Below are 23540 nucleotides of genomic sequence, written 5' to 3' on the forward strand. Positions count from 1 at the left end.
AGGGCAGAGCCTCACCAAAGAGAACAAACTGCCAGGTGAGGGACAGGATTAATTCAGGACCTCTTCAGGGCATTGAGAATATGGCCACTCCAAGGAGTGTTCCCCCAGCTATCCCAGCATGATCTTGTCCCAAAAACAAGAACACTTTTCTGTGTTTCCAGGAAATATGTATTGAAAAGGCTCCAGGAGAGAAGCTGGGCATCAGCATCCGGGGTGGAGCCAAGGGCCATGCTGGCAATCCGTTTGATCCCACCGATGAAGGCATCTTCATTTCCAAGGTACCAGAGCATTAACTCTGCAGGTCAATGCCATGCGAGGACTGCCAGGAGAAGGGTGATCCTTGGGGGATCTGTTGGGTGTGCTCTCTCTGCTTTCACTGTTGCAGCAGTTCTAGAGACTCTTCCTCCACCTAAGGAGGCAAATCCCTGTCCTTTCATATTTCCTCCTCTACAACAGCTACACCATTTGTTCTTCCATTTTCTGTTTGCCTTTATTTTGCCTTGTGTTTCCTCTCACATTTTTTTCTGTAATGTGAACCCACACATCCTTCCTTTTCCCCACATTCCTGTTGCTTCCCACATGCCTGTGGCTTCCTGCCCCCTCTGACGCATGAGCTCTTCCCTCCTTCCATGGGGAGCATCAGGAATTACTCCCCTTTTCCTCCTGTGCCACACACCCTGTGACTGCTTGTGTCACACTTATTCTCGAATCACTTTTCCCCCAGAAGTAACACGTGTTTTCTTGTTTTCTTCTTCCTCTTTGCATGTCTGATCCCTGCCTACTTCCTCCTTAGTTTGTCTTCATTTGCATTTCCATTGTGTCTCTCCCCCACCAAACAGTGATTTCCCTTTCTGAGATCCCATCATGATTTGAGAGCTTTTCCTTCTCACCAGCTTCACTGGCAAAGCCAAAGCAGTTTGTTTCCTTGGGACAGCACATTTCAAATTCACAGTCTTTTATCTCCCATAAGAGATTCTTGCACACCTGTCTCCTCTACCAGTCTGTACAGGCTCTTCCTTCCCTGCTCTCTCCATGAGTCTACTGCAGTACTTGCAGATGCTTCTCCTGACTCGTTGTCCCCTCTCGCTCTGTCCTCCCGATGGTCCCCGTGCTCTCTGATCTCCTCTGTCACCTCTCCAGTGACACCGTGACCTACCCCGGTTTGTTCCAGGTGAGCTCCTCTGGGGCTGCGGCCCGGGACGGCCGCCTGAAGGTGGGGATGCGGATCCTGGAGGTGAATCACCAGAGCCTGCTGGGAATGACGCACACGGAAGCGGTGCAGATCCTCCGAGGGGTGGGCGATGCGCTCCTCGTGCTGGTGTGCGACGGCTTCGACCCCAAGGCTGCAGCTGCCATCGAGGTGAGGACTGGAGTCCCAACCTTTTGCTGTAGATTTTTTTTTTTGAGGTCCCAGATTTCAAAGTCTGACCTATGATATGAACCAGAGGCGGTTGCCAGTCCAGAAAAGCAGTGGTCCCTCAGTACTGTCTCGTTCCTGCTGCTTCCAGAGCTGTCCCATGCTAGCACTGCACTGAAATGAAGTTTTCAAGCTCACTTTCCCCAGGCTATTATTTGGGCCCATTTTTTTTTGGCCAATATTTCCTTTGCAGTCAGTTGTCTGGCTCTTTATTGTTGTTTGCCTTTCAGGATAACGCTTCCCTGGAGCAACCCTGTGCTCTCTCAGATTTCTGTTTTCAAGGCTCAGCTAGTCAGCTTTTATTTCTCCAGGAGAACATGAACCCAATCCCTGCTCACCTCATCCCTTTCTTGCACCTGGGTCCATTTAATCTTTCTTAGATTATGGACCTGGGTCCATTCATCTTTCTTAGACCTCAGGTTCCTTGAGCACTTGTCAGCTGAAATGGCTGAAGGGTTAGAACTGGGTGCTCATAAGGTCCCTTCCAACCCAAACCAGTCTGGCATTCTGTGGAATGAGGTTTCAAATTGTGGAAGAGTTCTGGTTCTCACAATCAGGGATTGTCCTGGTACTCCATACCTGGGAGCCCGGGATAGGGAGTTTTTGGAATGGCACTCTGGGGACTTCCAGCAGGTGAGATTTGCCTTTTGCTTTGCAGATGTCCCCAGGAATCATTGCAAACCCTTTTGCTGCTGGCATTGGGCGCAAGAACAGCCTAGAGAGCATCTCCTCCATTGACCGGGATTTGAGCCCTGAGGAACTGGAGATCCTGCAGAAGGTGGGTGTTCTGGCTGAACTGGGAGCATGTTAGAGAGTGGAAACAGCTTCTGGAAATCTCTAGTCAGTCTTCCCTTGGTGCATGGAATCTGCAGCGTAACAGGCACTGGACATGGCATGGGATCCCAGCACTTGGATCAGGAATGCGCTAGGATGAGGCTGCGGCGCCTTCACGAGGTTCCAGGTGCTCCAGGTGTGGAGAGAGCACTGGTTGAGGCGGCTCTAACTCTGCTCTCTCCTAGGAGATGGAAATGGTGAGAGAAGCAACTCAGTGGGAGAGAGAAGAAATGGAGAAAGTGGTGAGAGTTTTTTTGTGTAGCAAAATCTGTTTGTGGCAGTGACTTTGCTGAGCCCGTGAGCCCCGAGGAAGGTGCCACAGGTTATCTCTGTGCCGTTGTCAGTGCCACGGCAGCTCTGGATCTCTGTTTCCTTGTCAGTGCCATGGGCAGCTCTGGGCATTCCCTCTCTGTAGAGAAGCACTCCATTACCCCAGCTGCTCTTTGGCTTTGCTGTATCTCCCTATGCACCTCTCTGGTGATGCGCCTCTGGTGTTCAGAGTCCATTCTTGTTACCTGCTGGTACCTCCTGGCCAAGCTGCAGCTTTGAGAAAAATGGCCAGTGAGCTTGGAAGTCGCAGATTTAATCAGTTCTCACCGTCCAGTACCCCATGACCTGACAGAGCTTTTGTGAGCAAAGATGAGAACACACAGCTCAGAGCTGCCCTGAGTGGAGAAGTGACACTGGTAATTAGTCACAGCTTTGTTCTCCTCAGTTCACATGGTCGTTTCTCTGCTTTGCTGTGAGCATTTGGTGTTTCTGCCCATTGGTTCAACCTTGCACAGAAACAGAGATAGAATTTTCTGGAAACAGAAGTAAGATTTCCCAGAAATAGATCAACAGACTCGAGCCCCTCAAGGACTTGGGGTTTCCACTCATCTCTCCTAAAACAGTAATTTATCCAGTCAGCATTTGGAAGAGAAAAAACTGAATTCTTTGGTCTTGTCAGTTGGGAATCTGCTCCTCTGGCAGTTGAGTGTGCACATTTTGCAGGTGTTTCATCAGGTTTCCAGTTCAGTCACACCTGACGTTCTCTCAGCAGTTGCAGTCTCTCAGCCTTTTCACATTTGCTGCCCCACAAGAGTGGGGTGAGGTTGGCAGTTCTGATGGAAGTGGAACGACCTTACAGAATAATCTTCAACCTGATCCTGTGGGAGGCTTCCTGCTCATTGCTAGATGACCCTGAAAAGTCCCTTCCCACCCAAACCATCCTGTGATTCTGTGAATAATTTAGGCAGGAGGGACTTCACCAGTGCCCTTGGTTCAGCCCAGAGTGGAGCCAATTCAGATCAATTTAGTTTTTCCTATAAAATGCCCAGTTCTTTGCCTGAGCAGGAACTTAGAGTGGTTCAGCAAACCTGATTTCATCGTGTTTCTGTTGGAGCAAAAGCTTTTCCTGCCAGTTTTATGTTGGCAGCATATGCATTTGAATCTGTATTTGAATATGCATATATGGATTTGAATATGGATATATGGATTTGAATATGGATATATGGAGTTGAATACGCTCCAGGAGACTTCAGGTACTGTGGGGTCGGTATCAGTACTTTTAACACCTGTGAATAAACCAAGTCTGGCCCCAAACTGCTGCTCAGGCTGAGCAGGTGGCATTTGTCCAGGCTCAGGTAAAGAAAGGTTTTGCCAAAGTTTATACTGAGATTACTTAAAAGTACTTGGCAAAAAAAAAAAAAAAAAAAAAGTAGGAAAACCTTTTGGATCAGTGAAGTAGCCTTGGCTATGTCTCATTTTAAAAATGCTGGTATTTTTTGGTACCCCTTCCCTTGGAGTGTCAGGAGGAGGCAGCAGTGGATGCTCCAGGCTCCTCAGAGGAATAAATTTCTCTCAAGGGTGGAGCCAGCACTGTGTGGTGGCCATTGGAACGCTGAAGGAAGTTCCCATCTTGGTGCCACGTCCTCAGTAATTTCTGTCACCGTTTTTGGATCTTTTTTCTTGTTCTTCAGTGATTTGGGTTGATTCCTGCACAAGAACAATAGAGACCAAACGTGTCTCCAGCCTACAGCCAGTTGTGAACTGAAGAACTGGGAAGAATTTTGATTTTGCTCTACTCGCTGTAGAGGTTTTCAAACCCACTTGCTGCAGACATCTATTGCCTTCAGTTCTCTGATAGTTCAGCTTCTGGTAGAAATATCAGTAACTCCAAATGTCCGTGGACTGATTCCTGGTGTATTTGTCTGTCCCAGCTCCGTGGCTCTAGTTATTTTTCTAATCTTAATCCAGATCCTTCCCCAATGTTGTCAGAGATGGACTTTGAGCATTTCACAGCTCCACCTGGGCTGGCTGGTGCTCCTGTCGCTTCTCAGAGAAGTACTCCTGTACTCAGAGAAGGGTCATACACTAGATTAGTGTCACCTGGAACCCTCACCCTACAGAGAGCTTGTCCAGAACCAAGCATAACTGGATCCAGAATAGACCTTTAACTATCCCTCAGTATCCCTTTGGGAGTTGTGATCCTCCAGACCATTCGTGTCTTCTCCTGTGGAGGCCGGGGGCAGTGTGGGACACTGAGCATCTGTAATGCATGGAAGCTGTTGAAGAGAAGGGCCCAGGTGCTCAGCAGAGTTTTCAGTTGGCTCCCTGTCAGCTGCTTTCCACCTCTCAGCCTCCCAGCCTTGGGACTTCTGGACCATCTTGGGAGGAGCAGCCGGGAGGGTTCTGTAGGCAGGAGAAGGGAAGGATGCTGCTGCTGTGTCCCCAGCTCTGGGCAACAAAGCACAGAGGTATCAGCGCCCAGAAATCAGTCTTTAGGACAAGTCCCACACTGATCCCTTCCTGTTACAGCCTGGAAGCGAGCCCATGGCTGGGACTTTCGGGATTAGTCACTGGTCACTCTGTAGTGTCCCTGTGGTGCTGAGTGACCGTGGGCTGATGGTCTGTGCTGGGCCCGGCCTTGTGCTAAGACTGATCTGTCCCTCCCTGATGTGTTTATGTGATGCTATAAGCAGCATGTGAGTTTTAGGCCTTTTTTTCCTCGGTGACAGCCAGGCCTGTGCTCTGTAGATTTGTTTTTCCGTTCCTTTCCAACCTCTCTTGCTCTGTCAAGGTGTCTCTTCCGGCAATGAGCAGCCTCCTCCTCTCCCTTAGTGCTTTGTGTGGCTTGTGCTTTCCTTTGCTTTCCCCAGGACTGTCCCTGCTGAGGATCTTGGGGATCTCTGCTCTCCCCCTGCACTGTGGCAAGCCTGATCGTGTTGTCCGGGGTGTCCCTGTCCATTCTGCTGGTGATAATTATGCGGGTGCAGAATTCCAGCTCCTCTTTCCCTGGACCCAGGATTCATGCTGAATTTCTGCTCCCCCTCTGCTGGTGCTGGCACTGCTCCTCTATCCCCTTGGGAGTTCCTACCTGGCATGTCTGACCTCTTTCCCTCTCTCTTGTCTCTCTGCTCTGGCTTTGTCCTGTCCCACGGAAGGAGCAGATGCGTAGGGAGCGGGAGGCAGCCACGCAGCAGCTTGAGGAGGAGGTGGAGGTGAGCAGCACGGAGGGAGGGCTGGAGAGTCCCAGAAAAGGGCTACATCTGGACTGGAAGGCTGGAGAAGTCCCAAAAAAGAGTTTGTTCCCTGTAGCCTGTGTTCTCCATTCCCTCCCCTAAAAGGATGTCACTTTGGGGATAACAGAAGAGATTGGAACTGAAGAAATGTATAAGGGATTGAGAAAGGGACGGTGGAAAACAGTGGCTGGTTTGAAACCTGGACTTCTGTTTGGGGTTAGAAAGGCAACACATGACAAGATAAATTGAACAAACTTGTAGAGTGAGTGTGAGTTAAGGCTGAGAAAAGAAACTAGAGGAATTGCAGAATTGTATTCTTGAACATGTCCAGGTCCAGACTGGAACTGTTCTGGATGCTCTTGGAGCAAACGGGTAGGTACAGCACATTCTCCTCCCTCCCTGTGAGGGCATGGATGTGGGAGCAAGAGGAGTGAGAGGATCTGAGCAGCAGTGGGTGGCCAGGAGCCCACAGTGATATGTTCTCTGCAGGGTTTCTCAAGCCCAGCCCCCGCCATGCATCCCCATGGTTGTGTTTGGAACAATTCCAGCTCCTTTTCCAGGCAGAGTTTTGGAGATAAGGCCTTGGTTATTACTGGGGTGGTTCCCTTGTCATTGCTCTTCCTCCTTTGACTTAGTTACTGACTTTGGGCCTGACCCGTTGCTGGTGTTTGTGGTTTTTTGCCCCTCTCCAGAGCATCCCCAGTGAACCCCTGCGCCTGGACTACCGGACCCTGGCAGCACTGCCCAGCAGCGGCCTGCAGAGAGGCAACCGTGCTGTGAGTGGGGGCTGGGGGGGGTCCCTGCAGGGGGGGAGGCTGTGAGGGGACCGAGGAGGTGGGGATCCTGTGGGGGAGTGGCCACGAGGGAGTTAAGGAGGTGGGGGTCCCTCTGGGGGAGGCAGCGAGGAGCTGTGGAGATGGGGATCCCTGCAGGGGAGGCCGTGGTCCTTTCCTTACGTGCCCTTCGCCTGTGCCATGCTGTGGGAGGTGACAGCATCCTTTGCAGAGGAAAACAGGGAAGCAGAACTGGGGGGTACTCTGGCACTGAAACAGGAGGTAGCTGCAAAAAAAAAAAAGATGGGAATAAGAAAATGAGGAGAGCAAGGGCCAGGTAGTTTTTCTTTTTGGGAAGAGAAGTTGCAAAGTTGCAAAAAAAAACAAAGTCTGGAACAAGGCAGAAAGAACACCCCAGAAGAAAGAGAAGGGGAGGTGAGTGGAAGAGTGCAGGGGTTTGTTGTGGAAGGAAGCAGCTCCAGAAAGCTGCCAAGGAGGGAGGCAAAGAATCTTCCCAACACACTGATGACAGCGTTGGGTGCACAGCTCAGTTGTAAATCCATTTTGGAGTGGTGTTCAGAAAGGAGAAAGGCTGAAGATGCTGAGACTGAAAAGTATTTAAAAAAGTTCAAGGCCGGGTTGGACAGGTCTCGGAGCAACCCGGTCTAAAGGGAGGTGGCCATGGCCATGGCAGGGGGTGGGACTGGATGGTCTTCAGGGTCCCTTCCAACCCAAACCATCCTGAGATTCTATGAAAACCAAGATTCCCCTGGCCTGCAGAAGGCAAAGTGGCTGTGGTTGTGTGTCGTGGCTGAGCCCTGTGGCTCATGTATCGTGCTGTGTGTCGTGACTCCAGCTGTGGATGCTCCTGCCCTGTGCTCTGCCTGCCAGTCCCTCATACGTGGTGGTGAGAAATTCCAGTTTTCACAAACTTTATGGATTACGAACTGATCTCCCTTCTGTATTGTTTAAATTCTCCCCTTTCCATCTTTGCTTCCTTTTATCTTCCCTGCATCACCCCTATTCCACTGGGCTTCTGTCTGCTCCTTCGCACATCCTCGGTGTCCACCTTCCTTTCCTTCTGGTGTGGCAAGACCTCCCTTTGCTCTCATCATCCCACTCCATCGTTTTGGGATCATCTTTTACCTTTCTAGTCTCCATTCCATTCCATGCAAACAGGTCTCTTCTGTTCTCTTTCCTCCCGTTTCCAGGCCCTCTTGCTTTCTGCCTCACTCAATGACAGCCTTGCATTGTCTCCAGCTCTGGCTCCTTTTGTTCCCGTACTTCTCAGCTTTTAGGTTTCCCTCCCGCTGCTCACACAAAAAGCATTATCAGGAAAAGGTTTATTTTTAGCACCTCTGAGTGTAACTCGGTAGCTGGAAGAGGGGGAGAGCCAGCCCCAGGCAGCAGCTGCCTCCGTGTCGGACAACCCAAGCGTGGTCCCGAGCGGAGCAGCCTCTGGGAGCTTGTGCCTCGCAGCCTGTGTCAACCCGGGAACGCCTGGCATGGGAATGTGGGGCTGAGTGTGCCGGAATGCCGGGGTGATGGGCGGCATCTATAAATGTCCTATTTCAGGGAAGGGCCCAAGGGTGCCGATGGGTGGTTTTTGTCCAGCTGTCGCTGGCCCCGTCTTTGCTCTGGTTGGAAAAGTACGTCTGCCTGGACCGTGGGGACAAGTGAGATTCTGGTGTGGGGATAGGGAGGTTCTGGTGGTCTTTCTGGAGCTGCTCTGGCCTGTTTGGTGACCGCTGGAAGACTCAGCCAGGGTGGGCTTTCCAGCAGAAGGACAGGCAGGTCAGCGACAGGTCGTCCATCTCTGGACAGTCTGACTGCATCCAGATGATCTGTTCTCTTGTCCCGTTCCCACTGGGGTTTTCTCTTTCTCCCTGTCTCCAGCCCAGCTCTCTCACCACATACGTTCTCCTCTAGAAACAGTGTCTGGGTATCTTTTACTGACAGAGTTCTGTGCAAAGAAGCTGTTCCTGTCGTTGCTCTGGGATAGGAGGAGCTGTAGGGAGCTGTTCCTATCCTCATCATGGTACGTGAGGAGCTACATGAAACCATTCCTGTCCTCACTGTGGGGCAGGAGGAGATGCAGGGAACCATTCCTGTCCTGGCTGTGGAGCAAGAAGAGCTGCAGGGAATTGTTCGTGTTCTGATAACGGAGCAAGAGGAGGTGCACATCAATCCTGACCGCTGTAACTGAGGGTGGAATTTGTCATGAGGGTTCTGAGAATGGCCCCCAGAGGAGGGAGCAGGTGACTGTCTGCCTCGGATCAATCTGTGTTGCTGCATCTGGGTCCCTTTGTGAGCAGGATTTAACAAAGGCTGATGATTTGCCTGTTCTGTTTGTCCGCTCTTAGAAGCCCAACTGAAAATTCCCTTCGGAAGCAGCGTGGGAATGCTCGTTTGGGCGATGCTCTTTGGCCATGCAGCCGGTGTACTGCAATGTCTGGGTGGAAGCTGTGGCTGCCCCATCTCTGGAAGTGTCCAAGGCCAGATTGGACAGGGCTTGGAGCAACCTGGTCTAGTGGAAGGTGTCCCTGCCCCTGGCAGGGGAGTGGAATGAGATGAGCCCTGGGATTCTGTGACTCTATGACTGTGCCCTTGCAGGAGTCAAAGAGCTGTTACAGTCTCTGTCATCGAACAGGTGGGAAAGCCAGACCCACGAGGCACTGATCACAGCAGAATGATTAAAGTCTAGCTTTGCTTTCTGGACTATGGGAAGCGGAGAAGAACTGACATGTCTCGGTGCCAGGCCACCATGATTAGTTAATTAACAACCCGTACTTTCTTCTCTGAGTTTGTTTCTCTTTGGTTTCTTGCCACTGATTCTTTCTCTGTACTTGGTTCTGCAGATTTCAGATTAGATTTCTTTCAGTGCCCTGGAGATTGCAGGGTAACACATGCTTGTCCTGTCTGCAGGCTGGGAAAGCTCACTGCATTGCCCAAATCTTTGCTAACCCAAAATAGAAATTGTGGCTTGTCTGACAGAAATAGTTCCTGTGGGGCCAGGGAGTGAGAAATCCCCACCGGGACATGCCACGACAGTGGAAACTGGAGCTTACAGCTAGGGGCAGATCCTGCCCAGTTCCAGTCAGTTCCAAGAACAAAATAGGGATTAAGGCTCCCCACGGACTATCAGGCCTGATGGCCCTCTGGGCAAAGGCGGTTGGAATTAGGGTTTTCACACTGGAAAGTCATGTAGCCACAATGGCAGGATTTCTCAAGGTAGCACAGACTTTGCTGCTCAGGAAACGTGATATGAGCCAGGGCTCTGCCAACCACAGAGGTTGGGTTTGGGGGGGTTAGGGGAGGGCCTCCGAAATTCCTGAGCCTCCCAGCTGCCATTGTAGTCACCAGCCCACCCTTGAGAGCTATTTTGGTGACCACTGCCATGACACAGGAGCTGGAGAATGTGTTCTGAACAGGAGAGGTCTTTCTGCTCCCCAGAGGCACTTGGATGGAAGGTTTGTTCTTTGCTCTCTGCCTTTCTCTGCTCTCTTGACGAAGGCTGTGGCTGGGGTAACAAATTTTCTTCTACAGCATTAAGAGGAAGGGTCGGGGCTTCGCCTGGACTGGGTGCAAGCCCTGGCAAAGCTGGGGCTGCCTCAGTCCTGCCCTCAGCAAGAGCCACCCAAGGGGTCTGTGCTCCATCAGCTCTACTGAGCTCTGGTACTTTGGGTGAATTGTGATGCCCTGGGGCCATAAAACCACGTTCACCTGTACAGGTGTGATGGAAATGCACGGGGTGGGTGTTGTGTGACTACGTGGCAGTGTGACAGCAGAGGCCAGGCCATGGCAGGGGGAGTGTGAATGGTGTGGGAGTTGGACTGGTTGATCTCCAGAGATCCCTTCCAACCCGAGCTGTTCTGTGATTCTGTGTGCTGTGGTGGGCAGGGGGAGGATGTGTGCTCATGCAGGTGTTGGCAGTGAGTTTGGCTGGAGAGCAGCTGGAGAAATGTGTGTGAGTTGGAGCAGCGCAGGGAGCGCTCGTGCCTTTCAGCTCCTCAGGGTACGTGTGCACAGCAGGGTCCTCTCCTGAAAGTGGCATTGGGGGTCACAGATTGGTGGCAGAGCAGGAGAGAGGGATGGCACGGTGTGTGTGTGGGCATCAGTGCCGGAATTCTTCTCTCCCCTGTCCTTCAGCAGCTGCTCTATATTTTCTTCCTCCTCTCCTTTATTCTCTTCTCCTTATATCTGTCTGATCCTTCTGTTTTCCTCTCAGCCTGTTCAGTGTACTAAGCCCAGCTCCGGCATGGAGGGTGACTGCACGGTGCTGTCCCTGCCCTCAGCATGGGACAGCCGGGAAGCGTCCCCGGACCCGGCAGCGGGTGCAACCAGTGGCAGTGTGGCTGGGCCCCCTCAGCACTCCACGTCACCCCATCAGCAGAGGAGCGGGGCGGAACAACCCCGGGGAGACAAGCAGGACTCCTCAGGGCGTCCCTTGTCCCAGGAGCAGCTTCCAGAAACGCCAGAGCCGGAGTGCCTGATCGACTCACAGCCCATCCCCTTCAGTGAGAACCCCTTTGTGGTGGCCAACCGCAGGGGCAAGGCTGCGGGCACAGCCGGCCTGGGAGGGCCTCCCCTGGGCTATGGCAGCGGGGGCGTGCTGAAGACCAGCCTGTACTCCAAGGCAAGCGGCGTGTGCCACGTGGGGTTTGGTTGGCATGCACTCACACAGTCTGGGCTTACCCCCACTACTAAACCCCAGCGCCGGGCAGCACGGTGCCCGCGGGCCGGGCCCCCCTAACCCGTGTGCCCCCAGCACTGCGTGTGGGGGCTGCTGGTCCCCGAGGGTCGGTGTGTTGTCCTCCAGCCACTAACGCACCCCGGTCATGGCCGTGTGTGCGCTGCCGAGCCCCGCTGAGGGGACACAGGGACATCTGCGACTTCCCTGCTGTCCTTCTGAGGCCAGCTAGGACAGCGGTGTCCCTGCCCGCTCAGCTGGCAGCACGGGACTGGCAGGGCTTGTGGGAGGTCGGTGCTGGTGCCACCTGGGGCCTGAACAGCCCTTCTTAGAGGTCTGAAAAGCAAGCGGAGAGCAGCTGCCGCGGTCGATCTGCAGCCCAGGAGCTGCTCCTCCAAATGACACTTTTTGGTAGAATGAGGCTGGGATTTCAAGGGAGAACTTTGCTTTCTGCTTTGGGAAATCTGTTTGTGTTTGACATGCTTGCTGTTGCACAGGGAACTTTTGGCAGAGCAGGGACTAGACCCAAAGATGGGTCTAGTCCATCCTCCAGATGAGCTCCACGTTGCTTTTCCCTTCTTGCTTTCTCAGCCTTTTGGGAGGTCTCAAAAGCTGAACAACCACAGATAAACAGCCCCCACAGAGGAAGAACCAATCAATCAACCAACCCAGCCCCCAGCTGTATTGATCTTGGAGGTGTTTTAGGGAATTAAACCAGTGTGTAGGCAGGTCAGCTTAGAGCAAGGCACGTAGTGGAATCTGTGCTCCAGTATGAACTTCAGGTCACTTCAGGCTTGGTCAGATTAAACACTGTTGCCCAAGGCTAACTTGAACCAACTGACCAGTGGCTGTGGTATTTGTGACTGGGAACCTAAACAGTTCTCTAAATTCCAAATGACCTCCTTTCATCTTTAGGCATCTAAAATACTTCTGAAATGTGCTCCTCACTCCTGCAGTCACAGTGCAGGTGGTTCCTGGGACTCTGCTCCCTGTTCAGCTGTTGGGATGGGCTGTCGGCTGGTTCAGCCAAGCGTTGGTGCCAGAGGTTCCTCTGGAATTGAGGAGAGCTCTGCCTCTCCAATGCCACTGGTTCTGCCACCAGGCCAATAGTAATGGATGTGGTCGGGGGTGATTCCTGTCTCCTTCCAGTTGGAAATGGCAATTTTTGCTCAGTGCCTGTACAGCAGGAGGTTTGCCTGGACTGTGGCCCTGCCTATGAGGGCTGTGAGGAGTCAGGGGAGAGGATTCTCAGAGGCTGTACCTGATCTAGCTGACCTTGCCCGGTGTTTGAATGTGATCCCAGTTCCAATTCCCTCGCTGTTTCTAGTGCTTTTTGGAATTTCTGGCACATTCCAGCTGCTGCTGGGTCCTGCTAACCCTGCTCCCTGGTGAGAAGCCATGGCTGGATGTCCAGGGTGTCCCAAACCTCCTGGGCTCTACAGACTTTCTCCTGCCATACAGTAACTCTCGAGCTTTGTCTTCTCTCTTTCAGGCTCCTGTGGGCGAGTCTGGGACAGGAAATTCCAGGCGTGAAACCCCCTATTCTCCCAGTAATCTGCAGGTGAGACTGGCCCCTGGATAGGTGATATGGGAAAGGCAGGGAGGCACTTCCAGGGATGAAATGCAGAGGAAGCTGAGGGCAGTTTTCGTCCTTCAGTGACACTGTCGAGGTGGAGGGGATCTGTCACAGGATGCAACTAGAGAGCAAGGGAAGAACTCCCTCCTTCAAAATGCCTCAGGGAGCCAGGAGGGTGATTAGCTGGTCATAAATGAGCTCTGAGAGGTGGCTTAATTCCAGGGCGATGATGGACCTGGAGTGGTACAACCCGTAGTTGTCAGTATTTTGGGAATGGCCTCACCAATGCCTTATACAGGGACCCTGGCAACTGGTATGTGGTAAGAGATGGAGGAGTCAGTGTTTGGAGAATGATCTCAGGTCTGTAAACCAGTGCTGCCCAGTGCTTCCCAGAGGATCCCTGGATCTGTGTGGGACACTGGAGGTGACCCACGTGAGCTGTTGGGAAGGAAGTGGAAGGACCCTGCCCTCAGGAAGTGATTTGCTACACCTCCTTGCTCAGAGGTTTTCCTTCTGCAGTGGAAAGTGTCTTTATTTCTTGTAACTTCTGATTATTTTTTCTTTATGAATATTACCTGTCCTCCCTCACTGTTCTTACTCATTATATCAACTCTGATCTTTCCTTCTCAGTCTCTGAGTCTCTTTGCTCCCACTGTCCATCCTGTGGCAGGAGGTGTCATAGCTCAGTTGAACCTTTTGAAGTTAAATGATCTTAAATGGAATTTTTAATTTTCCCTTCACAGCCATTACCTGTAACTGGGTTTTATACTGGGGGCTGGAGTGAACTGCAGGTTGTACTTTGTCCTCTGTCCGTAGTCATTTTGGGTCTGTTGTGTTCCTTTTGGAGCTGGACAGCTGCTCTCCAGCTGTTTGACAGCAGCTGTCCAGCTGCTCTCCCCACTGGCTCTAACACTTCCCTGATCTTCAGTGGAGCCATTTCAGTTCTCAGAGCTGGAGAGGACTCTTGAGGTGAAGGGCTTTACCTTGGGGTGAGGTGATGAGTGACACGGGCTTGGGAGAAGGATCGAGACCATGAGCTGGAACTGTAGGAGCAGCACTTCAGTCCATCTCCTGCTGCTCCTTCAGTTCTTGGATCCTTTGGAATTGAGTGTCTATCAGGAAGAAAGCAAGATTAGAAGAGGATGAGATCTGTTAGAGCAACACTATTTCAAGGCACTTTGTTCCAACTGCATGTGTTTCCCTATTTGTGTTTCTGACAGCAGCTGCAAACTTGGTGAGGGTTTGTTTTGGGCTGTTTGTAGTTTTTCCTCTTACCACAACTGCCAGTTTTCTTTGAGATTGGTTTCCATGGATTCCCAGGATGGTTTGGGTGGGGAGTGACCTTCAAGACTATCTCTTTCCACACCCCTGCCATGGGCAGGGACACCTTCCACTATCCCAGGTTGCTCCAAGCCCCGTCCAACCTGGCCTTGGACACTTCCAGGGATGGGGCAGCCACAGCTTCTCTGGGCAACCCATGCCAGGGCCTCCCCACCCTCACAGGGAAAAATTTCTTCCCGATATCCCATCTAACCTTGTCCTCTGTCAGTGGGAAGCCATTCCCCCTTGTCCTGTCACTCCAGGCCCTTGTCCCAAGTCCCTCTCCAGCTCTCCTGGAGTTCCTTTAGGCACTGCAAGGGGCCTTCTTCAGGCTGAACACCCCCAGCTCTCTGCTTTTCTGAGGATTCAGGAGTCTTGTTCCTCCAGAGCAGAAGTTCCAAGGAATTGCATCTCTAATTCTTTGGCTCCATCTATTTTTAATGTTAATTCTTTGGTTTCAACATCTTGTAGTCCAGCCAGAATTTATTGGCTTATTTCAGAGAAGTCCTGAGGGAAATGGAATCCTTTGTCCTGAGTTGACGTCGTGCCTCTGTGAGGGGGTTGGGGGAGGCAGGAGATGTTTGTGGTGGGTCTGTGTGTGTGCTGAGCAGGGCAGAGGGGCTTCCCCCGCGGTGGGGACTCCAGGAGCTCCAGGTGCTGCAGTCTCAGTGCTTCTCTCCCGCGGAAAACCCAGTCTCTCCGTTTTCTCTCCCATTCTCTCCCCTGCTGATGCCCCTCTCTCCAGGTGCCTGCAGCCCCCCGGCCTCCTCACCTGGCCGGCAGGGAGACCCGCTTTGTAAGTGCTGCTGGTGTGCGGTGTGCGCTGCTGCTCCGGCTGCTCCCGCTGCCCACGCCCCGTGCTCCGGCTCCGTGTCCCCGTGGGGGCTTGGGGCTCCCCTGGGGCTCGCTGAGGAAGCAGCGCCCTGGTGGCACCTGAGGCACAAGGGGCTGCTCCCCCGTGAGCTGCTGCTGTGATGGCACCTGCAAGCGCTTCTGGGGAGGAGCTGCGGTGGGATGGCTTTGCTCCGGCTTGGGGGCGAGTGCAGAGGGTGGGGATATGCCCAGGGAATGTGTCCGTGGTCCAGGAGCAGAGGATTTGCCCAGGGACCAGGACCTGGGGATGTAAGCAGGGAACAGGACCAGGGGCTGTGAGCAGGGGCCAGGACCAGGAGATGTGCCCACGGGCCAGGACCAGGATCAGCCAAGAGTGGGAGTCAGAACCTGGAGATGTGCAGAGAGCTGAGGGTTATCCTCGCATAGCAGAGGAGCTGGGAGAAGCTCTGGCAGATGGGCTCTAGCCTGCCCCCACTCAAAGAAGCAGGTGTGAGGGGTTTCTGTGGGATCTGGGGGTTCTCCACACACGGTAGGCAGCGGGGCAGAGGTAAACTAAAGGTTTTCAGGGCGGACTCCAGATTCACACCTGTGTTTCTGTTTGCAGGCTTCCATTAACTTCATTACGTCGCAGGATGACAATAAATCAGTGAGTACAACTCTCCTGAGGCCTGACTGTGGTGTCCCTGTGCATCCCCTAGCACGTGGAGCTTGTCTCTTCCTCCTGTGGGTGCTCACTCCCACTCAGCCTTGCAGCTCAACTGCTGGCTCCTATTCTATCTCCTTCAGTCCTCCACTGTGCTTCAAGTTTGTACAAATGCTCCAAGTCTTAAATGTGATCAATTTGAAAACCCAGCACAACTGTTTTTGCAGCTTATATTCCTGTTTCCCCTCGCAGCTTCCACTCCTGGGGTTTTTGCTGGCTTACCCAACTCCTGCTGCCACTCTCTTTAGTGTCCGATGCTCTGTTCGCTTCCACACAATATCCAGCAGTGACGATGATGCCTAGGTCAATCTTAGACTCTTGCCTCTGCTCCTATAACTGCATTTCTAGTCAGAGCCCTGACTGGGTCTGGTTCACTTCCATCTACAGCTTCTGCCAGTTTCCAGTTCCTGGCTGATGTTTCCCTACCTCCATCCCCAGTGCTCACGTTCTCTTGAGTTTCATCACACTCACACTGACCCTTGTAGCTGCTTCTTGTGTGGCAGATGCTCCCTTGTGTCCTGGCCTTCTCCATAACCCTGCGTGGCCCTGACTTGGCTGAATCTCTTGTGGTGGTGGCCCCAGGAGCTCTCCCTGCAGGTCTGGGTCTGGTAGCTGGAGCGGGCAGCACAGCTGAGGAATGAAGCTGGGGTGCATGGATTTGCATAGATTTGTTTATTCACCTGCATGGCAGGCACCTTGCTGCCCTAACTGCTCGTTTCTCTTCTCTCTTTCTCCCTCCCCCTCCTCTTCCTCTGCTTTTCTCTGGGGCGCTGACATGAGCAGACCAAGCCTGGCGTCATTCAGCCTCTGTCCCGCGTGCGACAAAGCGCTGCCTCGCACACTGCGGAGGAGGGGGACAGCCCCAACCCCTTCCAGCAGCCCGAGCCATGCTTCAGGATCCACAACTCTGTAAGTGGCCTGGGGTTCCTCCCTGAAAGCCATCTCCCTGCCTTAGGTGCCACCTGGCTGGACACCCTCCCAGCAGCAACGGTGTGGTTTGACATCCACGTGCCTGAGCTGAGGCCGCTGGTGTCCACGCACCAGTCTGGGTACCCCAGGGAGGAGCCCTCACTCCTCACAGGCAGGAGTCATCAAAGGCAGCGCATCCCACCTGTTTCTTTGGGCCTCCCCAGCTGCCCTGTGTCTGCCCATCCCAGGAGTCAGCAATGCTTGAAGCTGTTGTGGCCAAAATCCCCAGAGCAGGGAGAGGTTTAGAGCCATATTTGTGAGGTGTTAAGTTCTGTGGAGACATAAATCCTACAGAACCTTTTTCAGTGGCTGGCACCCCAACTCTGCTTTCCCCCAAACCTGGCAGGAGGGGCCATGGGGAAGGTGGATGAGGAAAGGACCAGCAAAGACAGTGACGAGCAATAGGAAGGTCCCCTCAGACTTTGTCAGATGTTTCTGAGTAAGTGGAATTCTGCAGAGGAAATATTTGAGATCAGAGGCAGATCTCCTCCCAGATCACAAATGCTTGAATCAGATCATAGAACCACAGGGTGGTTTGGGTTGGATGGGACCTTAAAGACCATCTGGTTCCACTCCCTGCCATGGGCAGGGACACCTTCCACTAGAAGGAATCTTGTTCAACCCTTAGTAGGGGTCAGAGTCAACCATGTAACTGTCCTGTTCCAGCCCCCAAACCCCTGATTCAGGTAGGCACATGCTGGTTGAATTGGGTGGAAGTCCTCAAGGACTGTGACAGCAATGTGGTCCTTGGCCAGGAGATCCATCACAGCATTCCTGTCAGATCAGTGAGGATCTGTGCCACTGCAATTACCATTCCTCCACCATCCAGGAAATAAAACAGGGCTGTGACCCACGTGCTGCTGTGTGTAGTGTACGTGCAGTGCTTTGCTCCTCGTGTTCCTGCCCAAGGCTCAGGAAACAGCCTTGGCAAGGTTTACATATTCCATTACACATTCTTTTTTCATATCCCCACTCTTCGGGCTCCGCAGGCCGAGAGAGCTGGGCTGTGTCTCCCCCGTGTGGGTTTTTTCACACCACCTGTGCTCACCTTTGCCTCCTGTCTGTCCCTGTAGCAAAAGCCACCGTCGCCACCCTCCCCTGACGAGGTCCCCATCAATGTCAAGCAGGCCTACAAGACCTTCGCAGCAGTGCCCCTGTCCCACCCGCTGCTCGGGACGCAGGTAACTTGTGTTGCTGGGGGGTTGCTCCAGCACAGGGGTGAGCAGAGCAGGTGTGAGAAGGGAAGAAGGTGGTGGTGATCTGTTCCCTCCAAAGAAAGCCGCTGTAGAGAAGGGGGACGTTGAGGTCCTGTGGAATTTGGCATCTGTTCCCAACCCTGCAGAGTCCTGTCTGTGAGTTTATCAGGTCCCGGAATCTCAAAGCATCGTTATTCTCCTTGGACGTTGGGATGCTGATGTACCACCAAGCTGTTCTCATACAAAGGAACTCTGAAATTCCAGAGTCCAGGGCCAGGCTAAACTTGTGCTGAGCTATTTTTGAGGGGATTTTGATTTTTGAGCTTCAGTGGAACTATTTTTTTCTCCCCTCCCATGTAGCTGAATCATGGAACAGCTCAGGTTAGATGAGGCCTTGGAGGTCATTGCCTTAGTCTCCCATGCAAAACAGGACAGCCTTGAAAGTTAGAATCATTGAACCTGCTGCTTACCCTCCCACACCGTCCTCCCTGCCCATCCTTCCCAAGGAGCCTGTGTCCATGCATGGCAGCTCCATCTGGGTGAGAGCTCTGGAACTGTCTGATGTAGACAGGCATTTGATAAAGGAGCAGAACCCTCTGGCAGAACCCCTTTGGTGCTTTGGGGCCCTCTGCTCTTGGAATCACCTCACTGCTTCCCTTTTCCCTGTCCCTGTCTTGTTCTTGCTGGCACATTCTTGCTGCAAATGAGATCCTGTTTCACAGGTGGCTTTCTACTGGGGTGTTGCTTCTTCCTTTCCCTTTCCCTTTCCCTTTCCCTTTCCCTTTCCCTTTCCCTCCCCTCCTTTCCCCTTCTTTCATTTTCCATGCTCATGCTGGAAGCTGTGGCTATCCTGCAGTGACTTGTGACAGCCACTTTGTGTCTTCCCTCATCCCCAGCTGCCCTCACCTTGATCTGGTTTGGTACATCAGTAGGGGTCACAGTCTGTCTCTACTGTTTTCAGGCTTGACCTTTGTCCATTTTAGCTTTATTGACTAATTTCCTCAGAGTTAATGACTGTCAGACAACCTCAGGGAAGATGTAGCAAAGCCCAGGATGAACAGGAGGTGGAACTGGTCTCTGTTGGCACCTGTCATCCCCCAGGTGACCCAAGCTCATGGTCAGGTGTGCCTTGTGCACAGAAATGTTTCCAGCATCACCATCTCCAGCTAATGCATTGCGGGTTGAGGAACAATTTCTGCTCCTGTGGGAGATTTACCTGGCAGTTTGCACTTCTGAGGGAAATTCTTTTCGTCCCCTTAAATTATTTTTGTTTAATTACATTTGTCCATTGAACTTGGACAGACTGACAAGTCCACTGCTCACATTATCTCTGCCTGCTTCTGGATTTTTAGGAATATATCAGCTACTGTTTTAGGCATGAACCTCCACTCAGTTAAAAAGTCCATTAAAAACCTGTGCTTGTCAAATGGGCATTGTCACAAGTCATTCCACTCAGAGTTATTGTGGAGGGATTGTTCTGGTCCTGCACGTTTGTGTTGAGCTCTTGGCTTTGCTTCTGTGGTAGCAGCAATAATTCCTGTTTCCAGGCATTTGCTTCTCAGCTGGAAGCTATTTTTTGCCTTTTTTAGCTCCTTCCCTTCTCTATTATTGTACTCCATATTATACAAAATTAAAACTTCCTGTTAGTTTTTGGAGTGTGTTTGGATGAAGCCAAGGGTCATCTTGCTCTGTTATTGTGGATCCTTTCAATTTGTCTAATTAAAAAACTTACATCTTTTCCATAACTTGTTGGCAGTTCTCAGTTTACCCCTATGGATTCCTCATTCACAGATGAGTTTTGTGGACTCTCTCGTCTCCCTGGCGTTTTAGTCATCCAGTATTCTGTTCTTTATCTTTGTAAAAGTGGTAAATTTTGGGTGGTTTTATCTTTGATGTAAGGAAAATTGAAGTGAGCCCCTCCCAGCTCCTGTGAACTCCCTCCAGCTCAGCCCCTGCTCCTGTTCTCCACCTGTTTCATGTTTTTCAGTTTCTGCTCTTTCAGAAGTTGTCACACCTGGTTCTGTTTAACCCTCAGTTTAATGTAAATCCTCATTCCTGACTATCGCTGATATCATCCTGACTTGTTAATTCTGTGCGAGTTGCGGGACTGGTTTGGGAGCCTCTGTCAGCTCACGTGGCTGGAAGACGGGGGGTGGGCGGAAACTTTCCTTTTAAAATGTCGCTGTTTCTCTCTGTCCTTAGGAACTGTCTGGTCAGAGCAGCACAGAGAACCCCAAAATGGCCTCGGAGGTGAGTTTCGGGACTGGGGCTGGAAAGAGGGTGGGAGTCAGGAGGATCTGGGAGCTGTGATGAGGAGATGGGCTCGCAGCACGGGGGAGCTGGGGGAGGAGGAGAAGGGTGTGGAGCAGGTGGCAGAGTAGGGGTTGGGGTGACACGAGGAGGGTGGTGTGGCTGAGGGGCCCATGGACTGTGGTGGTGTGACTGGGGAACCTGGGGGCAGTGGTCTTGGGTGGGGGGGCCCGTGGGCAGTGGTGATGGGGTTGGAGGGGGCTCGTGGGCAGCATTGTGGCTCTCGCAGGTGGCTGGTCACAGGCCAGGGGGACAGCACAGCCCCGAGCAAAGGTCCTTCCGGGAGAGGCAGAAGTATTTTGAGATCGAAGTGAAGCAGCAGCACCTGGACAAGCCTCCTAAGCGTGTGTCCTTGGTGGGGGAGGACGACCTGAAGAAAATGAAAGAGGAGGAAGGTATGTTGGAATCTGTGCACAGGAATTTGGCCTGCTGAGTGATGCCTTTCCCATGGAAATGCAGCACTTCCAGAAGAGAAGCCCATGGGTGGTAATTAAAAGGCCTGGGAATAACTTGAAGTAAGTGAATGTTGAGGAGTTCTGTGGATGCTCCACTGATACTGTGTGGGCTGGTGGAGGTGCTCTGGTGTCGGGGTGTCCTGTATCACAAACCAGGATGGTTTGGATTGGAGGGCCTTAAAGCTCACCCAGTCCCACCCCCTGCCATGGGTAGGGACATTTTCCACCAGCCCAGGTTGCTCCAAGCCCCAGCCAGCCTGCCCTGGAACTCTTCCAGGGATGGGGCAGCCACGGCTTCTCTGGGCAACCCGTGCCAGGGCCTCTCCACCCTCACAGGGAAGGATGCCTTCCCAAAATCCCATCTCACCCTGCCCTCTGGCTGTGGGAAGCCCTTTTCCTGTCACTCCAGGCCCTTGTCCCCATTCCTTCTCCAGCTCTCCTGGAGCCCCTTTAGGCCCTGGCAGGGGTTCTCAGGTCTCCCTGGAACCTTCTCTTCTCCAGGCTGAACACCCCCAGCTCTCCCAGCCTGGCTCTGGAGCAGAGGGGCTCCAGCCCTCAGAGCATTTCCATGTCCCTCCTCTGGACTCACTTTAGCAGGTCTGCAGTTTTTAAACACTTCAGTAACATGTGATGTGGTGCTGCTGCTCCAGACAGCGAGTCCGTGCCAGCTGCCCAGATGGGCAGCAGCATGGCACTGTGGCACCCTCACTGGGTGCAGACTGGCAGCAGAGCTCTTGGAGCTCTCAGTGAGTGCTCACCATGCTGCTCTGGGTTTGTAGTAGGAGGTAAATTGCTGCTCTGTTTTTTTATATCACTTCCTCCTGCTTGAGAGTTGTTATAGGAGGTGATGAGGAACAGTGTGAAGTGGAAAAAAGGGCATTTACTGAATTCTCCAGCCACTCCTCTTCAAATTATACCTGGGCCTAGCATTGCTCTGTCCCAGGTGCGGAACCTGGCATTTGCCCGTGTTAAATTTCATGCCATTAATGGTTGCTCAATGCTCCAACCTGTCTGGATCCCTCTGCAAGACCTCGAAGCCCTTGAGAGCACCTCTCAGTTTGGCATAATCAGCAAAGTCTTACTGGTGCATTCTGCCCCTGCAGCCAGGTGGAAGTATTAATAAAAACCTCGCCCAGAACTGGCTCCGAGACTAAGCCCTGAGGAACACCCCTGGGGGACTGGTCACCTGCAGGACATCTGCCTCAGAGAGCCACCTGCTCTTTGTCTCCTTCTGTCCAGGACCCCAGGCCTTGGTTCCTTCAGGAGGCCAGTGGGAAGATGGAGATTCCCAGGACTGTTTTCTGGGGGAGGGGCAAAAGAGTCCGTACCCAACTTTCAGTTTGAGGATGGGAACGCTGGACATGAGAGGCTGCTGGAAATCTGCCCACAGAGTGTCCAAGAATGGAAGTTTGGTGGATAAGGAAGGAGGGACTGAGGGAATGGTGTAGGGTTTGTTCCATCCGAAGCATGAGTGGAATGCTGGAGGAACAAAGCTGTCCCCTGAGAGGGAATGGACTGAAACCAGCACGGACTTGGAGCGATGGGGAGCTAAAGGTGGCATCGCTGGGGGTTCAGCGAGTGCTCTGTGGTCTAAGCTGGCTCCTGTCTTCTTTGGCAGCCCGCAAGCTGCAGCAGCAGCGAGCCCTTCTGTTGGAGGAGGAAGCTGAGGAGGAGGAGGAGGTGAGGCAGGTGCCTGAGGCCGTGCAGTCCAGTGTCATCATCGAGGGTGTCGAGTACAAGGTCGAGAGGCTGAACGGAAGGAGCATCCAGGCTCCAGCAGCTCGGTAAGACAGGTCTACACAGGTAGCCCTGTACCACCACCTACGTTGTGTCAGAGGTGTCCCAGGAATTCTCAAGGAAGAGGGTGGGCCAGGTTTCTTCTTCAGCACAGAAAGGGGCAACTTTCCAGCTCTGCCTTTTCAGGGGACAGCTCCTTCAACCGTGCCAGAGGGTATGAAGGGATGTTGATTTTTAGAGACGGCTGATTCAAGATAAGCTGAATGCAGAACCAAGCTGGGGGTTTCTTAGGCTTTTGTTTCTCAGTTCTCTAGGTCTTGGCCTCCACGTTGTCTTGATGGTGCTTTTCTAATTCTTGGGCACAGAACTGAGGAATAAGAAAAGGGTTCTCAAAGGCTCCAGATAAAATAAGGCTGCACTTGAGGGAAGCTGAAGCCGTCCTTATCTCTCTTTGGAGTCTTTGGGACAGACATTCTCCTCTCCACAAACACTTCCAGTCACAGTGGCTGAACACATTTACCCTGGCATGTGGAGTCCCATTTCTCTCTGTTGTTTCTGCCCAGTCTCAGGTGAGGAACTTCTCACACAATTATGCCCTGAGACTTCCCCCTCCTGTGCTGAGGCAGCTCCAAGGAGGACATCAGCCTTGTGCAGCTCCTTGGCTTTTTGGGAAGTCCCACTTACTCCTGTTTTCATATTGAAACGTGGGAGGCTGAGGAACAGGAAGGCTGGATCCATCAGATGATTTTCAGTTGCTTATTATTTACACTTGAATATAGAGGAGGCAGTGGAAGAGAGTGAATTTGTGTTTCTTGAAATATTTTTTCTCATGTTAGAACAGAAACTGAAATTTAACCAAAATAAACTTGAGCAGAAAAAATCAGGGGTGAGTGTCACAATAAACTGAACACCCCCAGCTCTCCCAGCCTGGCTCCAGAGCAGAGGGGTTCCAGCTCTTGGAGCAGCTCTGTGGCCCATCTTGTGCAAGAAAAAATATATCAAATTAATCTGTAATGAAGGTACGTGCTTCCAAGTTGAATTTCTCTTGGACTCCTCTGTCTGGAATGCCTTTGTGCCACACCTTACAAAGCCAACTGTGAAGTCCAAGTTCCTGGGACTGAAGGGAGAGATCCAGAGGAAGAGAAAGCCCAACAAATATTTTTATTTAAAAAACTGAGGCAAAAATTCTGTGTGTGTCTGTTAGTGGCTGGCTGACCTCCAAG

General features: G+C 52.3%; 1 protein-coding gene across 1 annotated transcript in view; it reads left to right on the forward strand.

Annotated features, from left to right (window-relative positions):
* LOC114070678 (protein scribble homolog) overlaps positions 1-23540 on the forward strand; it is a gene marked incomplete at its 5' end in the record, with an annotated part of 50086 nt that overhangs the window by 10880 nt on the left and 15666 nt on the right. Inside the window, 14 exons of the mRNA XM_027908211.1 lie at positions 162-278; positions 1172-1360; positions 2076-2195; positions 2437-2493; positions 5677-5733; positions 6447-6530; positions 10756-11163; positions 12710-12778; positions 15552-15593; positions 16434-16559; positions 17693-17800; positions 20018-20065; positions 20355-20520; positions 22199-22364. Of these exons, the coding sequence (XP_027764012.1) occupies positions 162-278; positions 1172-1360; positions 2076-2195; positions 2437-2493; positions 5677-5733; positions 6447-6530; positions 10756-11163; positions 12710-12778; positions 15552-15593; positions 16434-16559; positions 17693-17800; positions 20018-20065; positions 20355-20520; positions 22199-22364 (1757 nt within the window). The remainder of the gene's footprint in view (positions 1-161; positions 279-1171; positions 1361-2075; positions 2196-2436; positions 2494-5676; positions 5734-6446; positions 6531-10755; positions 11164-12709; positions 12779-15551; positions 15594-16433; positions 16560-17692; positions 17801-20017; positions 20066-20354; positions 20521-22198; positions 22365-23540) is intronic.

Source organism: Empidonax traillii, unplaced genomic scaffold (genome assembly GCF_003031625.1).
Source record: "Empidonax traillii isolate 1590-97213 ecotype Southwest subspecies unplaced genomic scaffold, ASM303162v1 scaffold1657:size115891, whole genome shotgun sequence".
Classification (NCBI taxonomy): domain Eukaryota; kingdom Metazoa; phylum Chordata; class Aves; order Passeriformes; family Tyrannidae; genus Empidonax; species Empidonax traillii.